General features: G+C 36.5%; 1 protein-coding gene across 10 annotated transcripts in view; it reads right to left on the bottom strand.

Annotated features, from left to right (window-relative positions):
• RAPGEF2 (Rap guanine nucleotide exchange factor 2) overlaps positions 1 to 16518 on the bottom strand; it is a 183648-nt gene that overhangs the window by 5870 nt on the left and 161260 nt on the right. For 9 of the 10 annotated variants that reach the window (XM_035323554.1, XM_035323558.1, XM_035323563.1 and 6 more), the window contains 10 exons: positions 11988 to 12228; positions 11340 to 11723; positions 9719 to 9930; positions 9505 to 9628; positions 8708 to 8731; positions 7415 to 7638; positions 6336 to 6521; positions 4828 to 4980; positions 2209 to 2434; positions 383 to 942 (listed from right to left, as the gene is read on the bottom strand). In XM_035323554.1, the coding sequence (XP_035179445.1) occupies positions 383 to 942; positions 2209 to 2434; positions 4828 to 4980; positions 6336 to 6521; positions 7415 to 7638; positions 8708 to 8731; positions 9505 to 9628; positions 9719 to 9930; positions 11340 to 11723; positions 11988 to 12228 (2334 nt within the window). The remainder of the gene's footprint in view (positions 1 to 382; positions 943 to 2208; positions 2435 to 4827; positions 4981 to 6335; positions 6522 to 7414; positions 7639 to 8707; positions 8732 to 9504; positions 9629 to 9718; positions 9931 to 11339; positions 11724 to 11987; positions 12229 to 16518) is intronic. The other variant, XM_035323556.1, reaches the window with a different exon arrangement.

Raw genomic sequence — 16518 nt, forward strand, 5'->3', positions numbered from 1 at the left:
TAAAAAAATAAATCAGGCCACATGTATAAAGATACCTAAATATAGAATACAGAGCCTTACTGCAAAGCATAATTCTCATTTCAGAACAGACACCTAAATACATCAACTTTCTCAAAACACTGTCCAGCAGTTGAGCTAGTTTTTTTGATGTATGGCAGGCTCTCTTAAAACACAAAGGAGCTTCAAGAACTGAGAATTAACAGTAAGTGATATTTTCCCCAGCAATAAAAGCACGGTTAAAGGGCAAAATTTGAGAGAAACTACAAAATGTTTAGTTTTGCTTTACAATCACACCAGACAAAAGAAAAATAGTTTTAGAACAATACTAAGTACTGTAGGCAAATGAATTAAAGTAATTAGTGGCAAACAAAATTGAACTTACCAATAAGCCCCTTTGTACTGCTTGACGATGCCGGTATGTGTGTGGGCATGGGAGCTGGTTTTGACTCCTCTGCTGGTACAGACGTTATGCTACTGGTTTCAGCTTCAATGGAAACATCCTTCCCACCCCTCCGCTTTATGGTACCTGTGTCACCTTCCGAGTCCTCTCCCCAGTAGCCTGTTGAGGATGCCCAGCTTGCTCTGGACTGTGCTTGATCAAGGCCCTCCCTACCTTGACTTTGCCTGCCATACTTTGTGCCATGATCGGGGAACATCAGTTGGTCCATATGACTGCTTGAGGCCCACAGTCCTGCCCCATCGCCTGAATTATCAAAATGAGCGTGTCCAAAAGGCAGCGTCTCCCAGCTTCTCTGGTGCTGTATTGTTTGTATGTTGTCATGAGAACCACTCGAGCAAGAAGTCCAGCTACCACGGCCACTGTCAGCTGCATCGAGCGAAGCTCTGTCCCCCTGATCCTGTGACAGTTCTTCTGTACTAGGAGAAGACAGCACAGTTGCTCCAGCATACAGGCCTCTGTTCTCTGACAGCGGTGCGTAAGAGCTAGAGGCACATTGAAAAGAAAAAAAAATCCAGTGTTGAAAGTGGAGCTCTCAAAAGGTAAGATCTTAACTTTGCAGCAGCCCTCTAAGGCAAGCAAACAGCACTGATAGATAGGTTCCCAGTGCTTTTCCAGACAAGCAAAGGATCAGAAATCAGAAACTGAGCCTTAGCAGGAGGTGGCTGCAATTCAGGTTTAGGCTTCTGCTTTTCACATCCTTTACTGCTTAGGAAACTCTGAATACCAACTTTACAGTATTTCTTGCAAATGAAATTTATTTTAGCATGAGTTTTGGAAACACGTTACTTCCTACTACACGTATGCTCTCCGTAGCCTTTCAGTGATGGAGTAGGCCTGACACTATCAACTTGCACAGCAGCAGCAAAACTGACGAAGTGTCAGCTTTGTTTAGCAGCGATCAGGGCTCCTGGGATTTGTGGTTCCAGGGCAGCTTGCAACACAGACTGGGATCCTGGTCTTCCCAATACTTAAGACATCTGATTAAAGAGCTTGCATAGCCTGGGATTCCCAGAGCTGAAGTACACCCATTTTGGAACAGGCCTGCCATCCACAGACCCCACAGGACTAAAAGCCCTGAAACCATTCAGAGAACTGAAGCTTCCAAATAACAGCTCAGAAAAACAACTGGTGACTAAACTGGAGCCAGAGCTCCAATTATTTTCAGACCAAGACTCACTCACAGAGATTCAAAGAACTCCTCACAGCACTAGCTTACCCACCATTACAGAAGTTAATTACCTAGAAAATTACCTAGAAAACCAGCAGCCTAGCTTGAATTTTAGCTTCCAATTATTGTTGACTAGTAGAGAGATTTAGGGTAGAATGTTTGAGTTAGATAAATCTGCACTTTTCTATAAAACAGACTGGAAAATTACTAGCTATTTTTGTTCTCAGCTTGAACCCTGAATAATTGTATCAATAATTTGTCATGTAATTCAGTTAATTTTTCACCTAAAAAACAGACTAGAATACCAGTCTGCCACAAAGAGAAGACAGTCTACAGCAATACTAAATGCTCAGATAAGGTCTACTGGAAGTTCGGTCTTACTGTTGAGACCTCATACCAGCCTCAGGAGGGCAAAATATTTTCTTGCCAGAAAACATAGCATTATCACAAGATTCAGTGTTTAAATAGCAGAATTTAAGAGCAGGTTAGAAAATAATATTTGAGAGAGACATATAGACAAAAACATGCCACACACACACACTATATATAAGTATAATGAAAGTAAGAATAAAGTTCGTACCCTAAGCTGTATTGATCAGGTTCAATCATGATCCTTCTATCAATCCTTCCCACACCAAGATTTGTCTCCACAATGCTGACAGAATGCCTCTGCCTCCTCTCATCATGCAGGGAGACTGGCATGGAGTCAAAAGAGGAATTGCTGACAATACTGGATCTAGAAGAAATTTCGCTGTGACCAGAATCTGAAAAGTTATCCACTGTGCCACTGGGAGCCAAAGTATTGCCTGCAAAGGGAACATGACGTTAATCAGACTCTTAGAAGCCTGCTCAGCTATCTCCAGGCAGCTGGCAATATTTACTACAGTAGCAGTAGTAAATCAGAAACATGATAACATTTTAGTTACAGAAGCAGCACTGCAAGAGACAAAAACCAAGCAGCCTAACTTTATAATATTGTATGCTCTATTTCTTAATAAGAGGTTTAAGACTGTGGAAATACGAATTACTCTCTACTCTCTACTTTCCTCCCCAAAAATATTTTCAAATGCATTACATTTGTGTTCCTACATCATGAAATCTTACTTCTGATGAAAAAACAGCCTGTATTTAAACACTGCCACCAAGACTGGACCAGAAGAAGTTCACTGGACAAGATTAATGCTTAAATGTAATCCAGAAGACTTCATACATGTTCCCTAACACAACAATTCAGAGATGAACAACAGATGTAACATGAAGCATAGATGCCTGGGCTGACTGCTTATTACGTACCTTGGCTGAAGTGTTTTTCCAATGAAGTTTAAAAAAAATAATTCAAGGTTCTCAAGCTTTCTTTGTGGTACTTGGCTAACGAATAAGATTCCAAAAGACAATAATCATGTATTAACAAAATTATACCGTAATTTGGAGGTAGCATTAACACTGCCAAACTGCAATAAAATCTGCAAATTATGAAATGTCACAGAGGCAAATTTAGCTGTTGTTTTAGCGTTGGAAAAATTTGTGCTGAATGCTCTTAAAAGTTAAACATCATTAAACAACACATCTACAAGCAACTGCAGATTTCAATTTTTGCTTTTAGTCTACATTAAGTGTCAAGATGACTTCAAGTAATCTATCCCAATTCACATACACTGAGAATATGGAATTACTGCTGCCAGGTTTTCTGAAATAACATACCATTAGCTTCATGTTACCACCAAGGTGAGGATTTTTTTTAAATTTAAATTTAAAATCACATTTATGATTTTTTTTTTTTTTTTTTGAACAATAAAATATCTTTTCTCACTATGAGCCACAGACAGAATCCCAGTTCCTTTTTCAAGAAACGCACAGGACTGACCGAAGATACCTAAATTCACTCTTTGCTGATAAAGCATTTGGGAGAAATCATGGTGAGATCTTACAAGGACTGAAGATGATAACCGAACTCTCTACATAACATCCTCCTCCATCTGACCTTAGTAAAGGTTATTATTGAAGATTTCTATCTTCAATAGAGATTTGGGATAGGTATTTATTTGTATTTTCTTCCCATAATAATCTCTTCCCTTTTTAGATCTCGAGTCTTATCCAGTTGGACCTATCCCAGAGGCCTATGGTGACTTGTTAGTTGTTACTGCTCTCACTTCCAAGAAAAGAGAAGGAACTGGTTAAGTCCATCAGTCTGGAACCACATCTCAGCTGACAAGTGCTGCCACCTACTAGGTTAAGTAAAGGGTTTAGATATCCACTTGATAAGAAAGTAAAATAAAGTGATATACAACGTTCAAATCCTTATCATCCCTGTGCAGTTTGTGGAAAGTTGTTGCTACAGGGAAGTCTCCAAAACACTCGTCTCTTTAGCAGTCTGAACTCATTATGGAGACTGAATCCCAATATATGTATTTTAACATAACGTATTATATAACTTAAACTCAACGTTAATGATGTTCTGAAAAGAGAATAAACTAGAAGTTGTCTGCAATACAGCTAGGCTATGATACTTCCCAACTGACTTTTTGTTTAAACAAAAAGAAAATTCTGTTTCTTCGATTTACTATCAGAACAAGCAAAATGAAAAAGCAAACAGGTTAAAAAACTTTTTGAACATCCTTAATTCATTTCTAAAATAACTTTGTGAAATCATTAAAACTGAACTCAATCAAGAATATTCCAATGTGCAATACCATTCCTCAAGTACAGATACATATTGTTTGAATAATTAGTTATGCTGCTTGTAAAATGTTATTTATTAGTCATTTGTATCCCAAATATCTGAAGCCTGCTTATTGTCCATAGGTCACACCCCATCTAGATGCACGACACAATAAATACTTCCTTTAATAGGTTAATGAACTCAATGTTAGTATCTTGATACAGCAACTTGCATTTACTGCCAACTTGCGTTCTACTGGCAGAAGACACTGACGATTGGAATATTTTTTGTCAGAAGCAGCTGGAGAGTGACCTAATGCACCACCACCCTCTATCAGTTCAGGCTTTCTTTCCTGCCATTTGCTAACAAGTAGGACTTTCAGATATAACACTGGTGCACTACCTCCTCCTCTCTTGCTGACCACCTGTGACTCAAGTAGGAGCACTAGTAATTCATCCTGATCATAAAAATCCTCTCCCAGGAGTTTCCAAAGCCTAAGACCTTCAGGAAACAGAATGAGAAATGTTGCATATCTAGTACCTTTCCTTGGAGAACTCTGAGGTGAGGTGGGAGGAGAAGACAGCTGTGAAGATGCACTTGATATTGTGTCTTCAGATTGTTTCTTGTGACGGTCCAGACTTCCTTCTTCAGATAATGAAAGAATTTTCTTTAAAGCTTGGGGGGAGTTAATGCCTTTAAGTAAGAATGAATGTAGGCAGATGTTAAGTCCAATATAAGTACATCTTCCTATTTCACAATGCATTTATAGAGGGAACACCATGTAGGAAAAAAACATTTTTTCCCCTCTCCTCCCCTTTTCATCATTTGTGAGTTTTTGACACCAGCTTAAATGAAACAAATTTTAAACCTACTCCTGTTCAAATATAGTGCTTTATTTTTACATTTTAGTGAAGTCCGTGTTTCATTTTGGCCAACTAAAATAAATATTTTATGGCAGAAAACATAATCCAGAGTTGGTGTTCCACAATGCAATACTTATACAATCTATAATTCAGGAATATGTATAGTAGTGGTTACTGGCAAACTTGAACTAAAATGGTGAGAACGTAAAAGACCCTCAAATCTCACTGGTTAGTCAAGGTTTACATTGTACGATTTTTTCCATTCACAAAGAAGTCTAGAAGGGCAAAGAAAGCCAGAAAGATTAGTAAGATTAGGCTTACAAAACAAGGCCATCCTGCAGTTAGTTGTCTTTCTCCCTTTAGAGAACTATTTCTGCACCAGCTTATTTTGGCAAACTAAGAGTAACAACATCCTGAAGATGATGTATGATGTAAAGATCTAGGACATAAAGAATTGCTTTTTTGAGGCAACAACTATCTTTCTCTTCCCTCCCCGACATAGTCTTAAAAGTGAAGATGGAGCTTCTCTGACAGTTTTGCAAATTTTTGTGGTAGAGGTTATTTTAAAGCATTCCACAGATTTTGTCTTTGATCTGTTGGATCACAATATCAATAATTTACAGATCCTTCATCAGCATAACCCAGTCAGTTTTCAGAAACTTTCCCACCACAAGTAAAAATGCTTCAAAGTCCTTTTAACATTAAAATTTAATGGTAAAATCAAGAAGAACCATATCAAGATTGAGTTGTTTCTTGCCCATTTTGCTGCTTCTAATTTCTTCTCCAACAGTCTAAGCAGTGCACAAGTAAAATTAATAAAAGGTAAAATCAGACTTCATTTCTTGTTAAATTACCATCATGTCAGGGAAAGGGGAGGACTGGTTATAGTATTTATACTTATTAAAAGCTTTTAAAAGCAATTTAAGTGATATGTGGGAAGTTCTTAATGATTCACATGTTACATGCATACATTAGAACACAGATTTGGAAGTTAAATCAGAAGGATGCTTTCCTAGCAGATTTCTTTCTTCCCTTTTCCAGAGAAGAAATTTTTACGTATACACTGCATGGAACTGGCATAACTTGCATACACTACTACTAGAATTAAATGTCTGTATCTGATTTGATTAAAAGTACTTCCTTGACATGAACAAATTAAACCAAATGCTTCTTTGTTTGACTTACCAAATGGTGGGAGGTCTTTGACGGGCACTTTCTTGCGAGAGGGATAAAGAGATACAGCAGGGACCTGCAATGCTTGGTTTACTTTATGTTGCTGCTGCTGCTGCACTTTCTGCTGGATTCCTGCCCGGGGAGCCACCGGTGATGTTTCGGATTTTCCAGATCGCTTGTCTCCTGTATTCTTTGGCACTTTGCAAGAAACAGGAGAAAGCAAAGAATGACTACTAGCTACAAATATAATGTGAGTTTCAACCTGAGAAATGTAAAGCCGTCCAATTAATAATAAAAGTGTGCTCATATACTGAATCAATGAATGTAGTAGGATGTATCTTGAGAGAACCAAAGAGGAGGAAAAGAGGGGGAGATTTAACTCCATTTAAAATACATACTCTATCAAAGATTGTACGTATTTTAAGGTATGTAACTTTCTCAAAATAAAATTCTTATACAATGACTATTGATGTAGTTATCAAAAATGTGACCAAAAGTTAAGCTGAGCTATCATAAGGATGACAATTTGTTTAGGATAAGCATATTTGCTATTATTAAATTAGGATATATAATCACATTATAATTAGCTTTTTTTTTTTTTTTTTTGCTACCCGGAAGCAAGGACATAAGATACAGTATTCTCTCAAATTAAAGTGCAACTGATTTCCAGCTGCCACCAGGTACAGTTCTCCATGATGTCTCTGAAATATCTAGACATGAAGCAATGCCCTTTCCCTTCTCAAATTCAAGTCATCTGGAATGACCAGCCCTATTCACACCAACAGCCCAAGTACGTCAGAACAGTAGAGAAACATTTGGCTCCTCCACATCCTTAGCGCATACAAATCAAAAGAACCCTTGTGCACTGCAGCATCACATTATTCCAAAAGTCTTGTCTCCTACATAAATGCTATCTTAATATATTGTTAATCCATAAGATGATTTCCTTCAGATTTAATACTTGCCAATAATTAGACATCATTTTCAATGGTAATATTGTCTAGTTACTATTCCCAATGATTTCCTTGCAGTAGATACAGAAGTATATTTAACAGCCTCCTTACAACCCCATAACAAATGTCAATGCTCACATGTGTTGGTGGCTGGCTCACACTGTAGAGAGAGAGTCTGCAGGCTCTCTTCATCCATTTCCAGATCCAAGTTTGAGAGATACTGCTTTACTTTCCGTGCCATCTGAGCATCTTCATACAGTTTTTTAGCATTAAGGAAAGAGCTGCGACGGACACGCTTTTTATGACCCCCCGTTTGTGCAACATCCAGCACAGCTGCATTCGTACTGCCCTGGCTGAGAGACCTAGAGTAAAGGAATGGGGGAGAAAGAAAGGAAAAGCATGACTTAGTCCAAATACAGTATTACTTAACAAACATGAAACATGCAGAAGATTGCATGAATGTCAGTCTATGGTCAAAGCTCACATGCCTCATTCCAGTAAGTCAAACAGCTATAACAGATAGAAGGATGAGGGTCAGGAAATATTTTTACTTGGTTACAGGCACTATTTAAATTACATAAATACTTTAACCTGTTCTGCTCCAACTAGGCAGTATCACTTCACACACTGAGAAAAGCATTCAAGCTAGTTCTCTCACATAAGCCAGTTACTCAGAAGACTGGAGCATCAGGAAAAGCTCATGCAGCAAGGCAATGCTGACAGAAGACTGTAGCTGAGATTCATGTTTAAATACATATAACAAGGCATTTTGAAAGCTCCCTAAATACTTCTAAAATCAGACCATATACAACACATATAGCCCAGCTTTATGGAATAAAACTTCCTTGAAACTTCATACATTGAAGTAGCTTTTTGATAAATAAAATGATCAGTTAGTTCATGATGAAATAAAAGTCATGCACATTTTCATGTATGTATGTCTATATGAAAGCTATGCATTGTTCCTGAATTAAGTGTAAAAATGATGGCTACATTGTAATGTGAAAAAAGTTAGTTTAGGAGATTTGTTAGTTTTAACATTGGTGCTTGTGCTATGTGCTTATTAGGCATAAGAAAGTCAACAGCAATTTTTCAGCTGTTGCAAACTTGCAATTCTATAATTTCCCTTCTAGTGAAAGTCATTTTCTTTGGTAACTGAAATTGTAAGTGTGGGGGGGAGAACACCCCACTGATATCTACAATCACTCATAAATATTCTACAGTTTTTGTGTTTTAACCTCAAAAGCAAAAGCAATCCTGGCCTAAAACATATCATCAGTTAAATAAAAAAGTGGGTTAATGAAAGAAAAAAAATGTCAATGCCAGAAAATTAAAAAAGAACACCAGAAAATTAAAGATAGCAAGTGGGAAACAGTGCAAATGGTAAGGGGAGAAAATGATAAGGGCTGTGTGTTGCCTCCAACCACTTACCCCAAACTCCTCCACTTCTTCTTCCTGCAAGTGAGAGCCAGGAAAAGTAAAGAATGGGTTTAAGAGACAGAGAAAGATCACAAGCTCAGAAAGAAAAAGACCAGACCCAAGGACAAGCAGTTCTGGAAGCCCACAAACATTAAAAAGAGCCCTGACCTGGGCAGTCAGATATTATAAACTCTTCTAGTTCAAATTAAGAAAAAGAATATGCAATAAGCTGGTGTAACATGAAGCCAAAGATCATTCACTCCACGTTTTCTAACACTAGCTTAAACTATTTCAGATACAGTCCCATTTCTATTTAATCAAAACAATAAGACTTTCACACATTGACATTTCAAACAGACTAATACATGTGTTCAGGAGAGTGTCTTTCTCTCCCTCCCAGTGTTGGAAGCTATTATTATTGTTATTATTTTAAATATATATAAAATAACTAGCAGCTAAGAAATAACACAAAACATTTATTTATATGTATATATTCATAAACACAGAATTCAGTGATTTCTCCGATTTTAGAGCTGGCTTTGATATATACAATGTACAATCTTGGTAATTTGTTAACAAGAAAAAAAACTCATAGTAATCCAATTCAACACTAAAGAGGTAGAGGCCAACCATGAAACTGAAAAACTTTCTGCGCATACATAGCTCACTGAACAACTACCAAGGGCCTACTGATAGGAAAATAATTAATATATTTTTCTTCCAAGTATATACAGGGGCATTTAAAAAGCACCTTTTTCACCTAGCTTTCCCTCAGTTGAGAAAACCTCTGCCTTATACAACAAACTTACCTAGTTCTAAACATTAAAGCAGGATCCATGTTAACAGATGCCATGCGACCAACATGGCGTATTTCCTTCGCAATCATTCTCAGCTTCTCAAAGTTGACCAAGCCCTCCACTTTTGAATCGTTACCTAGAATCAACAACAATTAAGATCATCGTTCATTATGTAGCAAAGTTGGTTCTCCTTAGCCAGTAAAAGATGATGTACTTCTGCTTTTACCTTCATGAAGGAATGTAAGGTCTTTTTTGATAACAGGAAACAAGGGAATAATAGGGGGCTGCAGGTTTTGGCTGTTAAGGACATTACGATATTTTGCCATATTCCTAGATGGATCAAACAAGTCCTGTAGATCTTGAAACAGTTTTTCATACTTGCTTGGAAGCTTTTCCCAAGTAGTTCGGAGCCTTGCAACTGGTGCCAAATTCAGGCCGCTTGAAACAACAACAAAAAAAAGTGCAAGAAGTTCAAGAGGAATAGAAAGAAAAAAAATGAATCCTAGAAAAGGCCATGTTAAATTTTGTATGGGAAAAATACTATCTATCCAGAATAGTATAGCACAGCAACGGCAATAAAACAGCAGAACTGAAAACTTCCTTTTGCCAGCATGTATTACAGAGCAATTAATTTCATTTTTATAAAAGCCATAAAAACTGAAGGTATCTGCATGATGTAATCAAAAGCAGATAAAAGTTACACATGTACAAATTCACTACCAGATTTAATTACCTGCACTTATTCTAACTACTTTGGAATAGCATTTGAATTGGATAACAGTATCAGAACACAGAAGTACCTCAGACTGGTAGATCAAATCTACCTACATCCTCTCCCTCTCCCTCATTGAAGTTCTTGCTAGTAGGCAAGCTGCTTATTTGTTACTGATGCCTGCTGAAATAACTGAGCTACATCTTTAGATTTTTATGTCTGGCAGATGCTGGCTGATTATTACCATGCATCCTTGACTTTGGAGTTTGCCATGTTTAATTGGATACTATTCAAGCCCAATGATCATCAGAACAAGTGTCACAGTCAGTCTGTTGGTTCAATGTGGCATGAGCTTTTGCCAGACTCCTAAAATCATCATTTATATTGCAGCTTGCCCAAGCTTTTTCATAGGAGGCAGTATTTAATTTGTTTCCTTTTCCTGCATAACCTGGGAAACTCCAAAGAAAAGGAGAATGTTTTACAAATGCGTAAAACCACAAACATTAGAATTTCTGCTTTTTTATTTTATTACTGTACTACAAAGAAAAGTTTCTGTTGAGATTTTCTGTACTTTTTTTGTTCTTATTAAAGATAGATATTTTGTTCTTATTTTTTTTTTGTTCTTATTAAAAGATCTTTATTTGCAGCTTATCATATAGCATTGTGATCTGTTATTGACTATTATCAGAGTTTCATCCAAGAAACTGCTGATACAAAGAAAACCACAGTTAACATATCATGTCTCAATGTATTGAAGATAATGGGAACTAAAAAATGAGCTTCCTTTTGGAAAATAACCCATTCATTTATGATAAAGTTATCATTCTTCTTCATATACCTGATTTTTTTGGTCTTTGTTTTTAGGTAAGCGTAGTTTCTCTACTGTCATGTTGATAGTGCCTCTAGCCTCACTGTCTTGAGCAATAAGTACACAAACAGTAGCATTCCTAATAATATTTTAGCAAACATTTCCACGTCAAGTTCAGATTTCTGGAAAGTACTTTCCTTATTGCATTTTCAGGTGCTGAGATTAGCAGTATGAATTAGTTTACTCTGTTTAATACTTTTTTTAAAAAACTGACATAAATAAAGCTTTGTTTTTTTATTCAGAATTACAACTATTAAGATGCAATACCTAATGATAGCAAACATCGAGTTGAAGTTCTTGCATTCTCTGCAGTGTAGTGCTATCTTAATGAAATGCTTGATGATTTTCATCCTTTTCAGCTGGTTGGTTTCTCTTAGAATCTCAGAAGCTACCCAGAATGTTTCTTGATTTATCACTTCTTCAAACTTCTTTAGATTAGTGCAACCTGTTTTTGATTTCAGTTTAAACAAGTCATCTATGTATTCTGTGGGTTCAATGTTACGGAATAGCTCAAAGTTTCTCATGGAGAGCTGAGTAGCCACCTCAACAGTACTGAGCTGTAGTAGGGAAATTTGACTTTCTCTTAGTAACTCTTGAGCATCTTCATCTGAACAAAGAGTTTCTGTTTCCATGTTGTTCTTCAGGTAATACCTATAAAAAAAATTCCAAAACAGACTTGATCGAATATACTCAAGTACTAGTGAAAATTAATGACCAGTTTGCATCTTAGAATAGACTGGATTTCAATACACTTAGATATTAACTAAAAGCAGAGGAGGTGATTTCTTGTAAAGAAACAGAATTTCAGTAATGAAATAACGCTCCTATTATCATTTTTAATAAATAATAATGTTCCTATTAACATAATTTAATAAACTGGCATAGTCAATTTTAGCTCACAGTGTCTAATCTCACCTGCCACTTAGCTGTATCCTGTCAGCAAGCTTGGATAACTGATCAGGAAGCCTCCTTTGTTTGATTACACCCTCAGGTGTGACAGAGACTTCACATAGTGAATATGCATCAGGGGTTGCAGTGAGAGCAAATTCCCTGATGGCCTGGATGACCACTTCTTTTGCTGTTGTGTCCTTACTGATCATGATGTAGCGACTTTGCTGATCTGCCTTGAAAACCCTCAGAACTTGATCTGGTAAGTCTGAAAAACAATTACATACAAGGTATGCAATTCAGCAATGCAGGAAAAAAAATAACGGTATAAGAACAAGCCAAAATATTGGTCACGTTGAATCAAATTATAAATTTTTACACTTTATTTCAGTATCACTGTTTCACCACTCCCATTCTAATGGAATACTTTGTTGCTGTTATTGTCTGTGTGTTGTTTTTTGTTGTAGTTGTTTTTTATTGTTTTGAAATGAAAGACTAGTTCTATAAGCTACCAGGATAAGAAGAAATTAGGCTATCAATGGAACAAACTATGAGAATATGTAAACATTCGCAAAGTATGGACAGATAAGCTAATATGCAGCCCTATTTTCACAGGTGTTCAATTCTGGTAAGTTTCATTCAAACCTGAGAAAAATCAAGGACAATCACAACACTACCCTGTGCGCTGACATATGATCACATTAAGTGACAGGAGTGTCAGTCTTCCTAAGGATGCTTTTAAGACACTTAGCTACAAGTCTGACACTCGACTACAATGCCACACACAAAGGGAAGACATACCGCTACAAATAGCTGGAAGATGCGGGTGTAACGGCCAGCTGTATACATAAATAAGCTGCAGGAGCATTAATGCGTCCAAGTACTTAACTACCAAAAACACACAATCCTTGATATGTTTAACTCATAATATTAAATGTAATAGATTGTTTTAGTTCTTAATTACTAAAATATTGGCACAGACAGCAAGTTTTTGGAGATAGAAAAATTTTCTAAATATTTGAGTTCCAAATACTGTTTCAAATGTTTGATGACAAACTCTATAGTGAACACCTACAAGGCAGCTGTTTTTAGAAAACCTAGAAAATTATCAGCCTAACAGCAAACGTTGTATTTGCTATCTCCATAATCTTGTTAATGGTTTGAAATCTAGATGCATTATGAACTGAAGTTTCTTGATTATCATGATATTATCAAGAGAAAACAAAGAGCTAAAATCGTGCTGCTGTCCATCACTGGACTTCAGTTTATTTTTAAAACTTTTAACTGACAAGATAAAAGTACTTTCTACTCATTTATTTTAATTTGTTCCCTTTATTACAAATAACCTTTTCTTGGTTTTGGCATAATATCTGGTCATCTGTTCTTTCTTTGATTAAAATTTATTTTTAAAGATCATATGAACAAAAAAATAGAAAACAATAGAAAGCCTTCTGAATCTACAGCCAAAAGTGGTAATTATTTTTAAAGATACTGAAAAAATAACAGCTGCTAGATGAAAACATTCACTTTTATACAACCACAATCTTATTTGACAGCTTATGATAAAGAGACCTGAATGTGCATAACACGTGTGGTAACATTTAAGTTTCTACAAAAAGATCTAGTCAGGAACAGAAATCTTGTGACAAAAGAAGCAAAAATGTCATCTACTGCTCCATGTCTTCAACATCATCATTTGGAAAGCAGTAAGATAAATCTCTCTCACATGACTTGGCTTACATGCCACATGGGCCACTTAGGCTTAAACATTTCAGTTTATAAATTACATTACACCCATAACTTTTAAGCTAACCCAAGTATGCTTGCAACTTGAGAAGCACTAACGTTCAAGCACATTAAAATTGAGTGATTATATTATAATTTACACACAACGTGCATCAGTGTAGGCCAATGTTTAGCCACTTCCAAGTATTGAGTCAAATCTATACTTTTTTTTTTAGCCAATTTTGATTACCTGAAGAAGAATACAGAGTAGAGCCTGAAATCATTTCTACATTTTTTGACATTGTGGGAAAGGCAGATGCCAAAGATGCAGCCATTCGAAGAAGCTACTAAAAAGAGCATGCTCTCTAGATCCTGATGAGTCTTGCCATTACAGAAATACTTGCCGCTCAAAGGAATGATGTAAAGGTGGGAAACTTCCGTACACAGTACTAAGGTGGGAGCCCACTTAATACTCACAAGCAGCAAGTATTTTGTGCAAAGAGAAAATAACTTCAGTGATCCAGCAGAACAGGTTAATATGAAGAAATGTAGAGAAAAACAGAGTACCATCATCCTTCTACTGTATTTTACCATCAAATCTCTCAGGATGCAAACCTATCAGAGCTGGCAGCAAAAGCACTACACAGAATACAGAGAAGTGTACAAGCAATAGAAGTTACTACAGACATAGAAATGTCAGCAAGTTATTCAGTACAATAGTTTTTTAAATAAATCGGCACTTGAAGAAAATTGTAATCATCCCCTTCACTCTTTTTCAAAAAAGGAAGCTGGAATGAAGAAAGCAATGTTTTAAGATAGGAATCTAGTCACTTACATAGCTCGTATGGGGTGAAAAAAGTAACAATGACTGACAGCCTATCATTACTATATTATTTTGACTTCCAATCAAACAGAGAAGAGAAAGTGTTATTGACTATTTGAACATTAAAAAATAAACCTTTACAAGTATATTTGAAAAAACCTGTGCAAATCAGAAGAGAAACTAAAATGAGTCCTTGCAGATTTCAAGCTAAAAAAAGCGTTCTTATTTCCTCCTCAAAGTCTATCCTTCTAAAACAAGTTGTTTTATTCTCTGTCCTGAGGGGTATCCCCCAAAGCCTCAAAGGATGGCCACTCTACTACTATTCTCTTTCTTCTCCAGTGCATTCAGTTTAGCACAAGCTGCCTCCATCTGCAGCTTTAATTTATGCTAACATAATAAAAGAAATTAAAATTGTAGGCTTTAATTTTTTTCTGTCTTTAAGCATACAGTGGTATAATTCAACTCTTGCAATCATCCCTAAAGCCCTTAAGGTATATGTTTTTGATTGCATACTCCTCTTCCCCTCTGCCCCCCTCCTCCCCCCCCCGGCTTCCCAGTCAGGAAAAAAAAAATTACACTTACAAAGTCCTTTAAAAATATTCAGTGCGTGGACATGTGTGTATGTTTTAAGAAAAAAAAAAGCAGGAATTACTTACTACATTTTCTATAAAGACAATGCAAAAGCTGCTATAATAGTGAAGCAGGGGCATTACATCATTTTCTATCTTGCTTCCCCAAAGCAAAAGCTAATCAGTAGAACATTGTTTATTAAAATTCTCTGAACTCCATCTGCAACTGAAGGATATTCAGAACTGCAATGGCTTTTCTTCTTGATAAATGGAATTTGCTTCAATCCTGAGAAAACACTCCCCACAGCTCTGGTAGTGAACCATTTGCTGTATTCAGCACATTATCAGAAGGTCCAGTGTAGGTAAGTGGCAAGCTGGAGAATTGACTTTCCACCCATTTATAGATAAAGCACTGACAAAATAGTCACACACTTACTGAAATATCTTCAGTGTTGGAAACTAGTTGTGAGATTAAAAATATATAACCATCTTCCCACGCTCCCAGAAGCAACCTTAGACACTGGGACAAAACCTAAATCAAACAAAAACCACGCACCATTTTCTTGTAGTCTTTTTCTCTAGTGCTCCCCCAAATGAGATGAAGTGATGCTCAGTATCGCAGTTTCAAGAGTGAAAACTGTACTGACTCAGATAGTACGTAAACTGATATTTAAGCACTGTCCTTTAAGGTAAGGTTTGAAATCCATCAGACTTCAGAAAGCACTGAATTGTTGGTTCTGTTTTTGAGAAATTCTCTTAAGTATTAGACTAAAACTAACAAGTGTCTGCATAGCTATCATCACTAGATCCTTCTCCAGCAGCTACCTTTTAACAACAAAAATTTGGATACCTGACACAGTGAAGGTTTCAGGTTAAGAACCTTCCTGCAGGCAGATTAAGAGCAAAAATCCCTCCCCCTCCAGGATATCCAGCTAAACGCTTCTGATATGATAAGGCTCTCAAGATTCTCATTCCCCCACCTTTTTCACTCTTACTCCTCCCCGCGCCAATACTTTGTTCCTCTCTGCTAAATACAGTGGTTGATTTTTTGTTTGTTTTGTTGTTGTTTTATTTTAGTATTTCAGAATGGATTCTAAATCACTTTATATACAAAGCATTCAGCATATAGCTCTAGTCTCTTCTAGAGCAGGGGAAGGGCAACTAAAAGACACCTTGAAAACGCTGTCCTTTACAGATGTAGTACAAGATTATATAAGAAGTTAAGAAGCCTGTTCAGAAAAAGACTGAAACACGTGTCCAATGCCCTTTCAATTTAATCTTATGATCTCCCATGCTGTTTGAAAATACTGCAGTCTTTGTAAAAACTGTTCTATCAGGGCAGACTATAGAATACAAAGCAAAAAAAAAAAAAAAAAAATCACTGGTCAAGAATTAAGACAGCAAGAGGCACTCTGTATATAACATACTTGAAGAACATTCA

Source organism: Oxyura jamaicensis, chromosome 4 (assembly GCF_011077185.1).
Source record: "Oxyura jamaicensis isolate SHBP4307 breed ruddy duck chromosome 4, BPBGC_Ojam_1.0, whole genome shotgun sequence".
NCBI lineage: Eukaryota > Metazoa > Chordata > Aves > Anseriformes > Anatidae > Oxyura > Oxyura jamaicensis.